Consider the following 19,208-nt stretch of genomic DNA (forward strand, 5'->3'; position numbering starts at 1 on the left):
GAGGAGTTGTGGTTTCTTATATACTATATACAACAGCTTAACATTATATTTAAGTGACCTTGACAGTATTTTCTTTGCTGTTTCTACGTTTTTTTTGTACTATGTGTTTGCTAAAAATTCTCCTCTGATTTGTATTTTTTTACTTTGTTGGAAAATCAATAAAAAAGATTGAAAATGAAAAAATGAATGAAAATGAAGATAGGATGTGTGAGTTGTAGAGGTGCCCTACCCTATAAAAATGATACAAGAGTCAGGTTACTGACAGAGCCTATACTTCTCATGAAAGATCGGTTTATGTGCACCATGCCTCAATCAAAACAACTGTCAGAGCACCGTATAAGAAGAAGAATTGCAGAGATTCATAAAGCTGGAAAAGAATCGAAAATCATTTCTAAAGACCTGAGTGTCACCAGTCCACAGTAAGAGAAATTATCTACAAACTCAGTACTGTTGTTTTTCTGTTTAGGAGTGGGCGTCATGCAAAGATCACAGCAGGAGCACAATATGCAACGCTGAACAAGATGAAAAAGAACTCAAGGGCAACAGCAAAATACCTGCAGAAATCTCCAGAACTTGCTAAAGTTTCTATTTATGTGTGCACTACAGTATAAGAAAAACACTGAACAAGAATGGCGTTCATGGAAGGACACCATGGAGGAAACAATTGCTCTCCAAAAAAAAACCATTGCTGCATGTTTCAAGTTTGCAAAAGACCACCTGGATGTTCTGCAATGCTTCTGGGACAATGCCCTGTGGACAGAAGAGACAAAAGTTGAACTTTTTGGCAGAAATGCACCTTGCCATGTTTGAAGGGAAAAGGGCACTGCACACCAACACCAAAACCTCATCCCAGCTGTGAAGCATGGTGGAAAGAGCAACATGGTTTGGGGCTGCTTTGCTGCCTTAGGGCCTGGACAGCTTGCAGTTATTGAGGGAACAATGAATTCAAAATTGTATCAAGGCATTTTACAGGAGAATGTGGCTTAATGAAGTTAGATAATGCACCAAGACAATGACCTGAAAGATAAAAGTAAATCAACAACAGAATGGTTTAAAAAGAAGGTCATTGGTGTTTTAACTCAACGTAGTTTATTGGTTGTTGTATTTCACTGTTTAAAAAGTGTTATCTTTTCTCTAGTATAATTTCTTAGTTATCTGCAGACTAAACTATAGAAATGTTGTGAAAAGACCTGAAGTAAGCAGTTCATGCAAGGAAGCCCACTAACATTGCAGAATTAAAGCAATTTTGTAATGAGCAATGGCCTAAAATTCCTCTTAGCCAATGTGCAGGACTGATCAACAGTTAATGGAAATGTTTGGCTGAAGTCATTGCTGTACAAGGGGGGGGTCACACCAGTTACTGAAAGCAAAGGTTTTTTTCCAACAAATACACGTAATATTGGATCATTTTTCTCAATATATCAATGAACGAGTATAATGCTTTTTGTGTTATTTATTTAATTGGGTTCTTTATATCTAGTTTTAGGACTTCTGTGAAGATCTGATCACATTTTAGGTCATATTTATGTAGAAATAGAGAAAATTATACGGGGTTCACAAACTTCCTAGCATCACTGTACACCAGACAAATGCAAGTTTAAAGGCAAAACTTGCAGAAAATGCAACAAAGTAGGACGCGTACAAAGAGCATGTCAGGCAGATGCAAGTAAATGGACTGCACAGATAATAGAAAAATATAGAAAGCCAAGCACAATTTCAAAAAGCAGCGCTAAAGTGCACGCTGTTGATGAAAGATCTGATAATGAGAGTGAGATTTACAATGTGGCAACTAAGAAGAGAAAAACAGTATGGCTTACAGTATGAAGGGTTTCGGCCCGAAACGTCATCACTACCTCCCTCCTGATGAAGGGTCTCGGCCCGAAACGTCGTCACTACCTCCTCCCATAGATGCTGTCTGGCCTGCTGAGTTCTGCCACCATTTTGTGTTTTTATTTATTTCCAGCATCTGCAGATTCACTCATGATGGCTTACAGTAGAACTGAATGGCAAATTAATTAAAATGGAATTGGACACTTGTCTGGCTGTCTTAGTCATTCCACGACATGATTTTCAATGGCATTTCAAAGATACTAAACTGAAGTCTGCAGATAACTAACTAAGAAATTATACTAGAGAAAAGATAACACTTTTTAAACAGTGAAATACAACAACCAATAAACTACGTTGAGTTAGTGTATGATAAAACAGGAAGGATAGAATTGTGGGGGCGTGATTGGCTGAGACAATGCATCGTGATTGGAGATCCGTCCACCATTTGCATGTCACATTCCCTGCAATAGAGACAACAGAAATCAAATTAAGGGAAGTGCTGGGTGATGCCACAGCAGTGTTCAAGGATGGCATTGGAAAACAGAAATATATCAAGGATTAAATAGTGTTAAATGAAAGCACCACACCCATGTTTTACAAAGCCCATCAGGTTCCTTATACCAACCATGATAAAGAAGCTAGTGAGCTACATAGGTCACGTAAAGGCAGAAGGAATTCTTTCAAAGGTTGCCTGGAACTCATGTATAATGCCGGAAGTCCCAGTAGCCAAGAAGAATGGGTCTGTCAGGATCTCTGGTCATTTTAAGGTCACCAACAACCCAGTACTGAACCTTGATCAATACACTCAGCTAAGGATGGAAGATACCTTTGCAAATCTTTCTGGAAAGAAATACTTGAGCAAAGTGGACTTACCTGAGGCCTACCTACAAGATGGAAATGGAAGAAGAGTCCAAAGTGTTTTTCACCATAAACACTCACAAAGGGCTTTATTGCAGGGTCATTTTTGGAGTGGCGTCTGCACCTGCATTCTGGCAGAAAACTATGGACCAGTTGCTCTAGGGCTGCCAGGCACTTTGAGTTAACTGGACGACTTCATTGTTATGGATGAAAATGATAAGGAACATTTTCAAAATCTCAAGACAGTGTTAAAAAGTCTATGGGCTCAGAGCATGATTCAACAAGAGTGAATTCTTTAAACCAAGCGTCACTTTCTGTGGTCATGCGATTGTGGCACAAGCAATACACAAGTGTGCTGTGAAACTTTAAGCAGTGATGGATGCCCAAGGCCAAAGAACATGTCAAAGTTGCATTATTTTTTAGGATTTGTCAATTACTATATCCCTTGAACTACAGATCAGGAAGAAATGGCAATGGACAAAGCAATGTGAGGAGGCTTTCCAAAAGACAAAGGAAATGGTGACATAAGACATTATGATCTACATAGTCCAGTGAAGCCTCCAAGAGGACCACCTTGTCATTGGGTTTTGGGGCTTCTATGGCTCGTTGACCCAGAGAGCTACATTGGCTGGAAGCAGGGCTTTATGTTTTGGCATGGTAAAGTCGCCCATGCCAAACATGTCAAACGTGCCGGACTAAGAGTGGTCCACCTGCCCTCCAGGTTGGGAGTTCAGTACAGAGCAAACAGCCTTGACTGGTAAACTGCTGGAAACAGCAAAGAACAACTCTTCTACATCTGACTGTAACGGTATTCCTGAGTCTCCAGCTGGGTCTTGCGTGATTGACAGTAGTGAAAACTGAGAGGAAGCTACTGACAAAATGAAGGAAGCCCTGAACACCACACAGATGGAAGTCCTTTATTGGTGCCCTAAACGCCAGTGGTGTAACAGGCAGTAATTATGTCAGTGAAGATTGTCTGTGACACCTTGCCATATGGTATATGGACAGTCAAGTCTCATGTTATGAGTCATGGAACTGAATACCCCATAGCCTTTGCATCATTTCCCTTGCCACTTCAGAGAAAAATTACACATGGATTGACAGAGAGGCCTTGAGTCTGGTTTGGGGTGTAAAATGTTTCAACCGGTAATTGTATTAGAGAGAATTTATCTTCATTAATGGCCATCAACCTTGGGTGTCCAATTGTAATCCACAGAAGGATGTTCCATTAATAGCAGCAGCATGAATGCAGAGATTGGCTGATTCTTGGAGGACACAATTACAACACTGAATTCAAGACTATCACCAATCATGGAGATGCTGATGAATTATCCCATTTAGCCTTAGGAAATGAAATACTGAGAAAATTTACTAAAAAAGGACACCTCTTCTTGACATATTGTCCCCAACACAAATTGAAAGACTCCCCTTTACAGCAGAGATGATCCAAAGGGAAACCAGAAAAGACCCACACCATCTCAGGTATACACATGGCCACCAAAAATGGCTGGAATGTGCTGCTGAAGTTCCAGCTCCCCCATTTTTATCAGCACCAGGATGAACTTGCCCTTGATGGGGGTTGACTTATGTGCAGAATGAAAGTTGTTATACCATCCATGCTGAGAGCTGAAGTGTTGGTGGAGCTAAGTACTGGTCATCTCGGCATGAAAGTGTTGGTTCGAAGCTTTGTCTGGTGGCCTGGGATAGAGTAGCAGATCCAGCAGCTTACCTTGCACTGGTTGGGATGACAACATGTCCAGAGATGCCAAGAATGGTGCCTCTTCACCCTAGCAGAGGATTCATGTGGATTTTGATGGACCATTCACCAGCACAAATTTCTTGGTAGTAGTGGATGCAGCTACAAAGTGGCTGGAAATGTTCCCAATAGCCTCCACTGCAGCCTTACACATTGCTGATGTGTTGAGAGGGCTCTTCTAAAGAACTGGTGTTTGAGAACACTTAGTCAGTGACAATGGACCACAGTTTGTTTCAGAACAGTAGTCATTCCTGAAAATGAATGGAATAAGCTAGTTTACATCTGCACCATACCACCCAGCTACAAATGGCTTCCAGAAATGTTTGCTCAGATTCTAAAGAACACACTGCAAGCAATGCCAGCAGATCACACTACACAGACACTGAATTAGAAGCTCACCAATTTCCTTCTTTGTATTGCAGTGCAGCAGACACCATAACCAGCAACTTACCAGCTCCGCTGTTCCTGGTCATCCCTCACACTCACACTAGAATCTCCCCAAACCCAATCTCAGGACAAAAAGCTGAGACAAATTGAGAGCTCCTCAAATAAAGTGGTTTGATGTTTCAGTCCTGGACGGGCAGTCCTGATGAGGCACTACAGAGGTAATCAAAAGTGGGCACTTGGAAAGATTAAGGATAGAACTGGGCCACTCTCCGACACAGTGGAGATTACACCCGATGTCATCCAGAGACAACACATCGATCGGTTGAGGAGAACAGAGCCACTTGTTAGAGAAGAAAGGTATCCAAAGCTGTCAGAGCCACTTCCTGCAGTCTCAGCATGAACTCCTACAACCACCATGGAGGAGGCCCCAGAACCGGAGATTATTTCACATCCACAAGGCTCACCTGCCAAGCAGAGTGACTTTCGCCCACCTCCCCATCCTTGTTAGGAAAGATGTTATCCCACAAAATTAAACATCATCCACAGTGATTAAATCTTTAGGCTTGAATGGGACTATTATAAATTTACTATGCTGTGGATGTCTATATTGTAGTTGTGTTTCTAGTATAATGGAATGCTGAAAAGCAATGGAAAAGGAAGTTGTGCCTGACAGTGGAATCCTGTTTAAGGTGACAAAGTATATATTTCCAATACCACATAGTTTTATCACACATCAGATTCTTGATTTCATACTGTGCAGGGGATCTTTTTGTGCTTTTGCAAATTTATGTAATGACTATTGCATCTTAAAAGTGTTTCAAGTAAACCCTTGCGAGCTATTCTCAAATGCACTTTATACATGTAGTTCTCCAAAGAACCTACGGTACTTAGAATGGTGGGTTTAGCTGCAATTTTTCCATCCCAGAGCAGGGACCTGAAATCTAATTGAGATGATGTATAGAAATCTCCCTGTTGAACATGAGGCCCCTCACTGAAATCGGTTCTAATCCTACTGCTCCCTTTCATTCCTGCTGCTGGTTTACCTGGACATGCAGCACTGTACTGGTGCTAATTACAATGCCACTCCTGCAGGCTGAAGCACAGTGGCTTTGGGGAAGGGAAAATGGCACACCAGTGCAGTAGTGGCATTCTTTGGAAATCGAGTCTGATGGAACTTGAGACATATGCTATAATGACATATTCCCAGTTCTTCAGCAATAAATTAACGGTATTTAAAAAAGCATTTCTTTCAAAAGTACTAACTTCTTCCAGATCAAGAAATTATACAAGAGCTAGCAGCATTAACAGTTGTTAAGCAAATACACTAATTTTGTCTGGCACTTCAGTGAAAAGCTGCCTCGGCAGATATGCTGTCTGGCAGATGAGACATTGAGTTAAGTCTCCATCTGCCTTGTCAGGTGGATGTAAAAAAAATCTGTCATCAGTTCTCCTGGCATCCGAATGCACATTTATCCAGCAACCAACACCAGCAAAAACAGATTAATAGAAAATTGATCTCATTGCTCTCTGCTTGAATCTACCGACCACAAACTGGCTGTTGTGCCTGACTAGAAAGTGACTGTTAACACACTTCAAAATTAATTGCTGCCTGCGCCATTATTTGAAAGGTGAGTCAGTGGCTTTCCTTTGCAAAGACCTAATTCAAGAAATAGTACACTTCATATTATTTGATAACAAAAAATTGATGTTATCAGATGCATCACTTTGCAATATAAATTCAACAATATTGAATATGTAGTCTTCTACAAAAGAGAAATGCATGTGTTTTGATCTTCTCATCATGAAGTTCAGTTTTGTTGGAGAGAAATTAGAGTTCACATGATTGCATGCATTTCACCACTAGGGGCAGTCCATTGCCACTGCTTGAGATTGTCTGATGAAATGAAGCAGCAAAAATTCACAGCTCATTGAAAACTGGCTTTGGGTGAGCACTTGTTCATGTTACTTACTGCCTACTAAAAGCAGAACTACATTTCAAGACATATGATTTGGTAATTGAAAGTGTAATCTGTGTGTATAAAGTGATATAGCAATATTATCAACTGGTAAATGAGCAATGATTGATTTTGAATCCAAACCTTTTATCCAATCATTTAAGTGTATCTCCCCTTTTCGAACACAGTACAGTTCCATTCTCCGTGTTTCAGCTTTTTAAAAATTTTGTAACTCTCTCCTCCAACGTTTCCTCACTCCCTTCATCCAGAAGGTCTTCATTTTAGGATTCTTATCTTTTGCAACATAGATTCATAGAGTAATGCAGCAGGAAACAGACCCTTTGACCCAACTCACCCTTGCCAACCATGGTGTTTACCAGGCTAATCCCAATCGCTTACATTTGGTCCATATCCCTATAATACAACCCTGCCCTCCCCCCAATTCATGCACTTATCCAGATATGTTTTGATTGTTATCTTACATGTCCCTACCACAATTTCTGATAGCTCATTCCATTTTCTGCACTATTGTCTGTGTGAAAGCATTGCCCCTTCTTTCATCTCTCCCCTTAAACCGGTATCCTCTTTCTTTTCCTCTAGCTTTTAGGTTTCTTTTGCTAGGAGTAAGTGCATTCCATTCACCCCAGTGATACCCGTTATGATTTAATTCAACTTGACAAAATCACCCCTCAATCTGCTATGCTTCAAGGAATAACATTCTAATCTGTCTAACCTCTCCACATCAGAGCCTTAAGACCTTTTAAATCTTCTTTGCACTCTTTCCTATGTAAAGATGTTTTTTTTTCCCTATATCACGATGACCAAAACTCTACATGGTACTCCAAGAGCAGTCTCTCCAACATCTTGTACAACTGTAACATAACATCCCAACTCCTAATTTCAGTGCCCTGACTGATGAAGGGCAGTCTGCCAAACACTTTCTTCACCAGTTTAGTTTCCTGGATACTGTTTTTAGCAAAATATGTACTTACATAAAAACATAAGAAATAGGAGCAGGAGTAGGCCAACTGGCCTGTTGAGCCTGCTCCGCCATTCAAAAAGATCATGACTGACCTGGCCATGGATTCATCTCCACCTACCTGTCTTTTCCCCATAACCTTTAATTCCCCTATCCTTACTTGTACTGTAAAGTCTCTCTGTTTCACAGTAATCTCCAAGATCTGACCATTCACTGTGTATGTCCTACCCTAATTTAACTTACCACCGTCTATCTATGCAGGTCTTCTTCTCCTGTTGTTCTAGCAACTTTACATCCATCTGTCTACCTTCCAAGGAGTCTCCTAGTCTTTTATTATATTTGACTACTGCTGGGAATCTCTGCCCCAAGACCACCCAGAATTGGTGAGGAACATTCAGAATGGAATGAGAGCCTTGAGTATATCTGTACTCAAACACCCTGCACAGGCAAAGCGTTACCTCACAAATTACTTCACCCCATCCCACTAGACGCTTTCAGCCCTATCTGAGGAAGATTCATTCATCACCCTTGAGCCCACAAAACATAAATGGAAACAGTTCTCAAGGATCTCCAAATAACAAATCTGTTCTAAGGTAAAACAACCCTTAGGAGCAGGTGATCAAAATATGATTGAATTTAACTTGAAATTTGAGAAGAAGTAAAGTCAGATGTATCAGTTTTGCAGTGGAGTAAAGGGAATTACAGAAGCATAAGAGAGGAGATGGCCAAAATTGATTGAAAAAGAACACCAGCAGGAATGAGGGCAGAGCTGAAATAGCTGGAATGTCTGGAAGCAATTTGGAAGGCACAGGATATATACATCCCAAAGAGGAAGAAGTATTCTGAAGGAAAGATGACCCAACTGTGGCTAACAAGAGAAGTCCAAGCCAACATAAAAGCCAAAGAGAGGGCACATAATAGAACAAAAATTAGTAGGAAGTTAAAGGATTGGGAAGTTTTCAAATATCAACGGAAGGCAACTTAAAAAGGTAAATATGGAATACGAAAGTAAGATAGCCAATAATATTAAAGAGGATACCAAAAGTTTCTTCAGATACATAAAATGTAAAAGAGAGGCAAGAGTGGATATTGGACCACCGGAAATGATGCTGGAGAGGTAGTAATGGGCAACAACAAAATGGCAGGCAAACTGTAATTATTTTGCATCAGTCTAGCAGTATGGTGGAAGTTCCAGGTGTCTGGAACCATAAATAGAGAGAAGGTTCTTGGAAAAATGAAAGGTCTAAAGGTAGATAAGTCACCTCAGCCAGATGGTGTACACCCCAGGGTTCTGAAAGGGGTGGCTGAAGAGATTATGGAAGCGTTAGTAATGATCTTTAAAGAATCTCTAGATTCCAGGATGGTTTTGGAAAATTGTAAATGTCACTCCACTCTTCAAGAAGGGAGAGAAGCAGAAGAAAGGAAACTGTAGGCCAGTTGGTCTGACCTCAGTGGTTGAGAAGATGTTGAAATCAATCATTAAGGATGAGGCCTCAGGATACTGGGAGACGCATGATAAAATAGGCCACAGTCAGCATGGTTTCATTAAGGGAACATCATGCCTGACAGATCTGTTGGAATTATTTGAAGAAATAACAAGCAGGGTAGACAAAAGATAATTGGTTGACGTTGTGCATTTGCATTTTCAGAAGGCCTTTGACAAGATACTACACATGAGGCTGTTTGACAAGCTATGAGCCCATGGTATTACAGGAAAGATTCTGGCATGGCTAAAGCAGTGGCTGATTGGCAGGAGGCAACAAGTGGGAATAAAGGGTACCTTTTCTGGCTGGTTGCCAGTGACTAGTGGTGTTCCACAGGGGTCTGTGTTGGGACTGATTTTTTTTTTACCTTGTATGTCATTGATTTGGGTAATGGGATTGATGGCTTTGTTGCAAAGTTTGCAGACGGTATGAAGATAGGTGGAGAAGCAGGTAGTTTTGAGCAAGTAGAGAGGCTACAGAAGAACTTAGACATAACAGGAGAATGGGCAAGAAAGTGACAGATGGAAGTGTTGGGAAGTGTTTGATCATATGCTTTTGTAGAAGAAATGGAAAAGTTCAGCTATTTTCTAAATGGAGAGAAAATACAAAAAAAACTGAAGTACAAAAGGACTTGGGAGTCCGTGTGCAGGATGCCATAAAGGTTAATTTGCAAGTTGAGTCTAAGGTGAGAAAGACAATTGCAATGTTAGCATCCATTTCAATAGGGCTAGAATATAAAAGCAAGGATATAATGTTGAAACTTTATAAAGCACTGGTGAGGTCTATTTTGGAGTATTGTGAGCAGGTTTGAGCCCCTTAAAAATGACATGCTGAAACTGGAGAGGGTTCAAAGGATATTCATGAAAATGATTTCAGGATTGAATGGCTTGACGTTATGAAGAGCGATTGATGACTCTGGGCCTGTATTCACTTGAATTCAGACGAATGAGGTGACCTCATTGAAACCTATCAAACGGTGAAAAGCCTTGATAGAGTGGATATGGAGAGGTTGTTTCCTATTGTTGGAGAGTCTAAGGCCAGAGCACACAGCCTTGAAGAAGAGGTGCGTCCCTTTAGAACGGAGATGAGGAGGGGATTCTTAAGCCACATTGGCGAATCCATTGAATTCGTTGCCACAGGCTGCTGTTCAGGTCTTTATGTATATTTAAGGCAGAGGCTGACAGATTCTTGATTGGTCAGGGCATGAAGGGATATGGATAGAAGGCAGGAGACTGGGGCTGAGAGGAAAATTGGATCAGCCATGATGAAATGGCAGAACAGACACGATGGGCCAAATTGTCTAATTCTGCTCCTATAATTTACAGTTTTATGATCTATTCTACATTTTCTTTGCTTTTAACCAGTGTGTCTTAGAGGTTCAAAGAAGCTGACAAATCCAGTCTTTCATTTCTTCCTTTCAACCAGAAAAACAATGATGTGTTGATTTGCTTACAAAAATACAAATCATTGGAAATCTGAAATAAAACACAAAAATCTGGAAACACACAACTGGTCTGGTAACACATACAGAATGCTGGAGGAGATCAACAGGTCAGGCAGCATCTATGGAGAGGAACAAAAAGAAGATATTTTAAGCTGAGACCATTCATCAGGACTGGAAAAGAAGGAGGAAGATGCCAGACTGAGAAGGTGGGGAAGGAGAAGGTGTGCAAGGAGTGATATTTGAAGCCAGGTGAGGAGGAAGCTAGGTGAGTAGGGAAGGGGCGATGAAATGAGAAGCATGGAAGCCTGGTAACATCTATGAAAGGAGAAACAGTTAACACTTAGGGCCTTAGACAACACTGAGGAGCAGAGAGACCTCAGAGTAGAAGTTCTTGAAAGTGGAAATACAGGCAGACAACATGGTTAGGAGGACTTATGGGATGCTAGCTTTCATTAGCATGAAAGAAGTAGGAAGGTTATGTTCCAACTTTATTCAACTCTGGTCAGAGCTCAGCTGGAATATGGAAAGTTCAAGTTCAGTTTATTGTCACTCAACCGTACAGATGTATACCGTGAAACAAATCAATGATCCTCCAGACCAAGGTGCACAACACAATACATATAACTCACAACGCATACAGTAATATTACTGCAAATAAATTAACATTTAATAAGGTGCATTTATGACACAAATTAAAAAGTAAACAGTGCTCCTAGTGCTTCTGCTTCATACATGATGAGACCTGGGTGGTGGCAGAGACTAGAATCATCTTACAGCCTGGAAGAGGAGGCTGTTTCCCATCCTAACTATTTTTGTCTTAATGCTGCGGTACAGTCTGCCTGGTGGTAATGGGTCAAAGAAATTGTTGGACGATTGGGAGGGATCATTGACAGTGCTAAGCCCACTGTTTGGTCGATTTAAGCACCTGGTCAGGTTGGAAAAGTCAGGGTGTCAATGCTGGATGAGAGAGATGGGCTGGTGTTCAGCTCATTGCTCACAAGGTTTACTCATCTCTGTACTGAACTGAGGCTGTGGCCTGATATTAATGGGTTCCTGGATCAGCAATGACTGTCTTTGTTGCTGTGGACTCACTTTCATGAACTTCAGTTCTGAATGTTATTTGCTTATTTTTATTGTGTGCACGAATTGCTTTCTTTCTGCACATTTAAAGTTTGATGGTCTTTTTAAATGGGTTCTATTGGGTTTCTGTGTTTTGTGGCTGTCTGTAAGGTTGTATATAGTATGCATACTTTGATAATAAATGCACTTTGAATTTTGAAGAGAGACTTCTGGTACCAAGGTACAGGAAAGATATGATAGCCGCAAAAAAGGTGCAGATGAGATTCACCAAGTGTTGCCTGGAATGGAATAGTTCAGTTTTGAGCAGAGACTTGAAAGGCTGGTTACTTTCTGCCAGAGCAAAGGAAGTTAAGAGAAATCATGATTCAGGTATGTAAAATTATGAGGGATCTCAATAGAATACAGGAAACTTTCCCCATATCAGAGGTAGGTAAAACTAGGGATATATGTTTCGGACATGGAGGAAGAGATTCATGGGGAATATAATGGTGCTTTTCCTTTCCCAGAGACTGTGGAAATACTTAGAATTCACTGCTTTGATTACTGACAGTATTTAATAATTATCGAGATTCACACATACATCACTTAAGCATAGAAGGCTATGGACTAAGTGCTGGATAATGTGAATAATAAGAGAAGTGTAGCCACTGGTTGCGTCAAAGAACCTTTTTGTGATTTTTGTTGTTAGCTCTAACCAACTAAACAAGGAAGCCTCTATGCTGAATGTCAAAGCCTCAATGCAGTATAAACTAAGTAACTTAATTAGAAATTAACTGTGTGCCTTTTCTGTGTCCTGTATTCAATTTTAATTACCCTAGTTTTTGAAAGTGCATTTTCAAACCAATCTCCTCAAATGGAAAGAATGCAAGGAGCCTGCAAAATGCAGGTGACAAGACCAAAACTTGGAAACTTCACCAAAGTCTATCGACGTTAATCATGATGGGGTCCTCTGCATGTGCTTTGTTGTTTTGGCTTGTTTTAGAACAAGTTATCTGCATATGCAGACCACAAACTTGTTGACGTATTTGTGACAAAAGCCCTACAAGCAATATTGGTGGAAACCTACTTCAGTTTGCGTTAGTGTGCCGTTTCAAGATGATAATAGTGTAGAAGTTTCTTGGGTCTCTTCCCAATCTTTATCTTTGCTGGAAGGTACCATGTCTGTGTTTCAGGAAACAGACTGGTATGGATGGAATTCTAGTTGGCCAGCAGAAACAAGAGGATAGGCATAAATGGGCTATCAGCAAGTAGGCAAGATTAATAAGCAGCGTACCATCAGGATCACTGTTGGAGCCACAGCTTTTAACAACTGATAGAACTGGCATGGATGAAGACATCAAAGCTGCAACATCATAACTTCATGGACATAGGTTTGACAGCAATTGCAGATAACATCAGTGCGAAGTTTGCATTTTCTCCCTGTGACCACTTGGGTTTCTGTTGGATGCTTGTTTCCTCCCATTTTAGAAAGACAAACTGCTGGGTGAAATGACCACTATAAATTATCCCTTAGTGACGATATGTCATCAATGATTTAAAGGGGAGTTGATGGGCATGTGAAAAAATATTTGTTATTAATTGGCCCCTCCAGCACTTCGAGCCATGATGCCCCAGCAACCATGCCTACGCTAATTAACCCTAACAAGTTCCATTTCAAAGAGCAAATTCAAGTTTAAATGTCATTCAACCATACATGAATACCCTTGAATACAGCCAACTGAAACATCATTCCTCTGGGGCCAAAGTGCAAAACACTGTACCTGCAGTCATTCACGGCACAAGGCACATATAGCAGTGAAGTACAGTCAGACACGCAAAAATAGTCCAAGTCCCTGAGTCCATGAATGCTGTAGCAGTCTGCAGTCAAACGCAATACATCTTGTCTTCTGCTGAGCGAACACTGGAGGGGACAGTGACTCCAACCTATGCATCACACCACTTCACCTCTGGCACTCCAGTCGAATGCACCAACTCCAGCGCCTCTCTCCTAGGTAGGTGCAAATAGGCAACACTGCGATGAAAGGCCTAGTCCTTGCTATGACCAAGACCATGCTGCTGATTAGTCATCTAATCACGGGACAATTCACGGTGAGAACTTAACCTACCTAGTACATCTCAGGACAGTGGGAGGACTCTAGGGAAAACCCATGTATTCCATGTGGAGGACATACAGAAGCTCCTTACAGAATGGCACAGGAATTGAACTCTGAACTCCAGAATGTCCTGAGCTGTAATAGCATTGCACTATCTGCTAGCCAATATGTTGTAGGACTGTGGAGAAAATAGTGTGGGGTTAATGGCACTGATGGAAGATATATTTTGAGAGCCTGCATTACCCAACAGTCTGAATGGTCTATTTCAGTGTCCTAAATTTGTATGGTTGTTAAATTTGCTGCTGACTTAAAGGCAAAGTGGAAACCAGAAGGATGTATATGTCCTAATGAATGATTTGCAAAATGCAAGTAATCAGTAAAACTGAAAGAATATAATTGGTTTTTTTCTGCAACAGGAATGGATGCAAGAGTAGTGAGGATGTGTTTCAGATTTATAGGATATTTGTGAGAAGACATACATCCAGGTCACTCTACATAGTACTGGTATCCTCAATTAAGAAATGTCCTAAAACATTGAATGCAGTTCAGGGAGAGTTTAATAGACTAATATTTGGAATAGGCGATCTTATGAGGAAAGGTTCAAAAAGCAAAGCTTGTATCTGTTGAAGTTTAGAGGTAAGATCCTGAAAGATCTTGATTCGGTGTTGCCTTTTGTGGAAAGATCTAGAATTGAGGGTCACTGTTTAAAGATGAGGAGTCACTTATTTAGTTCAGATGAGGCAAAAATTTTCCTCTGAGCATTATTCTTTTAGAAAAATTTGTCCAAATATTTTTAAAGCGAAAGTAGATGGTTGTCAGATAAGCAAGAGAGTGGGGAGGAGTTACCACAAGATGAATGTGGAATTGATATTATCAGGTTATCGATAATCTGATTTAATGGCAGAGCAGGTCTGACAGGCCGAATCACATACTCCATTTCGTGATTTGTATGTTCATATGTAACTATCTTTGTAAGCTTCCACACATGCAAATGGACTTTGTGTTGCAATTTAATTCAATTACTGTTGAACGGATGATTATCATGGACAACATTTTTACTAAAATAATAAAGTCATTTTCTAGATTTATATTACTTATCTCCTATTCTAAAATAAAAGTCAGATTGTTTCCAAGTATTCTACCTTTACCTGAATATGACCTTATTTTTTTCACAGCTGCACAACAAGTGTGCATCCCACATGAAACCTGAATGTGACTTTGGGCCACTGAAAGATCATATCTTACCCCCAGCTTCGATTTGCCCCATTGTATTGGTAAGTCACCTGATGTTCTAAAATCAGCCAAGCATGGTAGATTTTCTTGTCTACATTTTAGCAAACAGCCAGGTTACTTGCTGGCTCACAAGCTTGATCATTTGTGATGTATCTGTTCGCAGTATGTAGATGTTGTGGACCATGCCAGCATTTGTTGCTCATCTCTAATCACCTCGGAATTACAGAACCAGTGATGAGTCAATCATGTTGGTCGGTCTGGAGAAATACAGATACTACATTCAGTGGGGCTGGCCGATTCCCTACTCCAAAGTTACTAGTGCACCAGATGGATTTTAAAAAAACCCAGTTTCGGCTTTCATGAGACTAGATCCTTTTATTTTAAATTCAAAGTTTTATTCAGTTTTATGAATTCACATTTTCCTGATGTCACGATGGGTTTAAAACTTTCATCTTTAGCTGGGTGTTCACTAAATTAAGCACAACGCTACAGTATCCTGCAATTAATTTCATTTACATAGTGAAGACTTGTACCTTAATGCCGAACGGTGAGTTAGTTTTCAATATAAACAGACAGTAATCAGGTAAGTTCATTGATTCCAAGCTTACAAATGAGAGTTGTATTTAAGGCGGTAATATACTCCAGGATTACACTGGGGCAATAGTCTGAATTACCTGTATGATGTTCTATTCATTAGGATGCACCTTGGGAATTTAGGCATATGTTCTCTACACTCTCCTATGTTTTATGCATGGGAAAACTCTTTGGAGCATTGGATGAAATGTGGAATACTGATGCTATGCTCCGGGGATGGGATGGGAGTGGGGAAGGATATTTTTGTTTTTTTAAGTGGATGGTCCTTGTGTCATGAAGTGCTTTTTCACAAAAATCTGACATATGCTCCAGTAAGCCATGGAGTCTCAGTCATTACATTCATTTGGACCAGAGATTGATAGGCTTTTAATTATTAAGGGAATTAAGCTTTAAACGTTAGCCATGATGAATGGCAGACCAGCCCTGAGGGATCAGATGACCAACTCCTGCCTCTGTATCTTGTGGTCTAATATTTTGAATTCATCCCCTTCCAGTTTCTTGATTCTGATGTAATATATTAGTCCTAATTCATACAACTTTATCTTTTCATTAGAATCTAGCTTGGCAACTAATTCATTACTCACTAGTTTGAATTCATTAGTGCAACATAATAGTTAAATTTAGCTTTAGCTTATATTTTTATTCTAACACTTTTTCATCACTGGTTAAATTAACCTTTATTCTGAAGGTGTGTAAAAAAAGAAGCTGTGGTATTGGAAAATGTCTTCTCTTTTAGCCATCTCATTTCTTCAGATTTTGGCCAGCAAAACTGGCCAGCATTCACAAATATCTTCTCTTCTTCCTTTAAAACTCACAACTGTGAATTTTGTCAGCATCTACTCAGGATTCATATTTCTACCCCAGAGGTTGACTCAATTATAGTGTTAACTTACTGCACATGAGATGGTATTGAGTTTGCTGGCTGCAAAGTTCAAAAATCAAACAAAGATTTAAGCCTATCTGATATGGATAGCTGCGAGTACCCCCACTAAAGGGAAGTTATATTGTAGCTACCTATTCTTCAAATGCTGGTTCACTTCCCTATTTAACATCCACAGTAAGTTTAGCTGCCAATGCACACTAATTAAGCAGTATGAACCCCCCCCCCCACCAAGGAGGAGATGTTTCCCGCTAACAAAGAAATTTATACATTGTTCATTTATTTTTAGTGATACACATTTAAATTCTTGAAACGTATTTAAAACTCACAGGGATTTTTGTTATGTTATGTAATTGCAATGTATAGAAACTAATTGAAAGGAAAACAAAAGAGCTGGGGAAGCATGTCTAAGTTTGTTTTTAGTTTAAGCAAGGCGCAAGTATCTGACGTGGTAGCATCGTGATGTATCAATTTACATATTTTTGCATATAACCTGTAGCGGATTATTTAAATAAACAAGAACATTAATCAAACAATATCATAAGAATATTACTGAAATATTAAATACGCAATACTCCTCCCTGCTTTGCTCTAAAGTCCAACTCAATATAGAATGCACCTCAGCTAATATATGTAATGTTTTGCTCACTAGTCATTTATATATATCTATACATAGTATTATAGACAATAGACAGTAGGTGCAGGAGTAGGCCATTTGGCCCTTCTAGCCAGCACCACCATTCACTGTGATCATGGCTGATCATACACTATCAGTACCCCGTTCCTGCCCTCTCCCCATATCCCTTGACCCCGCTATCTATAAGAGCTCTATCTAACTCTCTCTTGAATGCATCCAGAGACTTGGCCTCCGCTGCCTTCTGGGGCAGAGCATTCCACATATCCACCACTCTCTGGGTGAAAAAGTTTTTCCGCATCTCTGTTCTAAATAGCCTACCCCTTATTCTTAAACTGTGGCCTCTAGTTCTGGACTCACCCATCAGCGGGAACAAGCTTCCTGCCTCCAGTGTGTCCAATCCCTTAATAATCTTATATGTTTCAATCAGATCCCCTCTCATCCTTCTAAATTCCAGTGTATACAAGCCCAGTCGCTCCAATCTTTCAACATATGTCAGTCCCGCCATTCCGGGAATTAACCTTGTGAACTTACGCTGCACTCCCTCAATAGCAAGAATGTCCTTCCTCAAATTTGGAGACCAAAACTGCACACAATACTCCAGGTGGGGTCTCACCAGGGCCCTGTACAGCTGCAGAAGGACCTCTTTACTCCTACACTCAATTCCTCTTGTTATAAAGGCCAGCATGCCATTAGCTTTCTTCACTGCCTGCTGTATCTGCATGCTTGCTTTCATTGACTGATGTACAAGAACACCTAGATCTTGTTGTACTTCCCCTTTTCCTAACTTGACTCCATTTAGATAGTAATCTGCCTTCCTGTTCTTGCCACCAAAGTGGATAACCTCACATTTATCCACATTAAACTGCATCTGCCATACATTTGCCCACTCACCCAACCTGTCCAATTCATATTCATCTCAAATATACACACAATATACTATAAAATACAACTTCTATACAGACATCCACAGCATAGTAAAGTTTTTAAATTGTCCCAGTCAGGCCTGAAAACATGATTGCTGTGGAGGCTTTCTTACTCTTGTGGGACAACGTCTTTCCTGATGGGTGGTGGGGGGGCTGGGGTGTCACTCTGATTGGCAGGTCAGACTTGTGGCTGTGAAAACAATCTTGGTTTCTGGGGCCTCCTCTGTGGTGGTTGTAGGAGTTGACTCCGAGACTGCAGGAAGAGGTTCTTACAACTCTGGACATCTTTCTTCTCCTTTTCTCAGCTCTTTTCTCTGGATCTACATTGATCCTTGCTTTTTCTTCTGGGTTTTTTTCTTGCCTTCCTTTTTCTTCTTCTAGTTCCTTGTGAGTATCTCTGAATTTGCTAATTTCTTTGGAAATTAAGTCTTGGTTATCCTCTTCCTAGCACTTTTGTCTTTTTCTTCTTTCAAGGATGTTCATCTTGATCTTGGGAAGGTGCATTTATTTCATTAGCGTATTCTCTTATTAATTCTCATGCAATAATCTTAAAGCACACAGAATTCTGTGTTCTGTGTTTCTGGTTCTTTATACTTAAAAAAATTGAATACTTGCAACGTTCCTGAAGCTTTTTGAACTCTCTTCCAGCTTAAAACCAAGCCAGATTTTGCAAGTAACTGCCTGATTAACATATCAGAAGCTTTCTCAGGTATGTTGCCTACAAAAACTGTTGTAGTTGGCCCGCTGTTGTCACTTTCATATTCCTCTCAACAGCATGTTCCTTCTTTGGTCCAATATGCTTTCCAACCGCAGGCACTGTGGTTGGCACCAACACCAGTTTGTCCTCTGCTGGGCAATGGTTCATGGTGTACAGCATGGAGACATTTGTAGCATCATCCAGAACCTTTCTTAATTCACTTTCAGTTGACTCTATTACAGGGGGTGTGGCATACAAATAGTGGATGAATCTTCAATTAAGTTGTAGTTCCCTCAGCCAATTACAACCCCCACAATGCTGACCTTATTTTTTAAAGAAGATACAAGCCCAATGTAGCTTGTTGATTATAGTATTTCA

At 40.3% G+C, this 19,208-nt stretch overlaps 1 protein-coding gene across 2 annotated transcripts in view; it reads left to right on the forward strand.

The window, feature by feature from the left end:
• Positions 1-19,208, forward strand: part of dgkb (diacylglycerol kinase, beta) — a 768,700-nt gene that overhangs the window by 310,142 nt on the left and 439,350 nt on the right. For both annotated transcript variants that reach the window (XM_073054135.1, XM_073054136.1), the window contains one exon: positions 15,042-15,140. In XM_073054135.1, the coding sequence (XP_072910236.1) occupies positions 15,042-15,140 (99 nt within the window). The remainder of the gene's footprint in view (positions 1-15,041; positions 15,141-19,208) is intronic.

This window comes from Hemitrygon akajei, chromosome 8 (assembly GCF_048418815.1).
Source record: "Hemitrygon akajei chromosome 8, sHemAka1.3, whole genome shotgun sequence".
NCBI classification, from domain to species: domain Eukaryota; kingdom Metazoa; phylum Chordata; class Chondrichthyes; order Myliobatiformes; family Dasyatidae; genus Hemitrygon; species Hemitrygon akajei.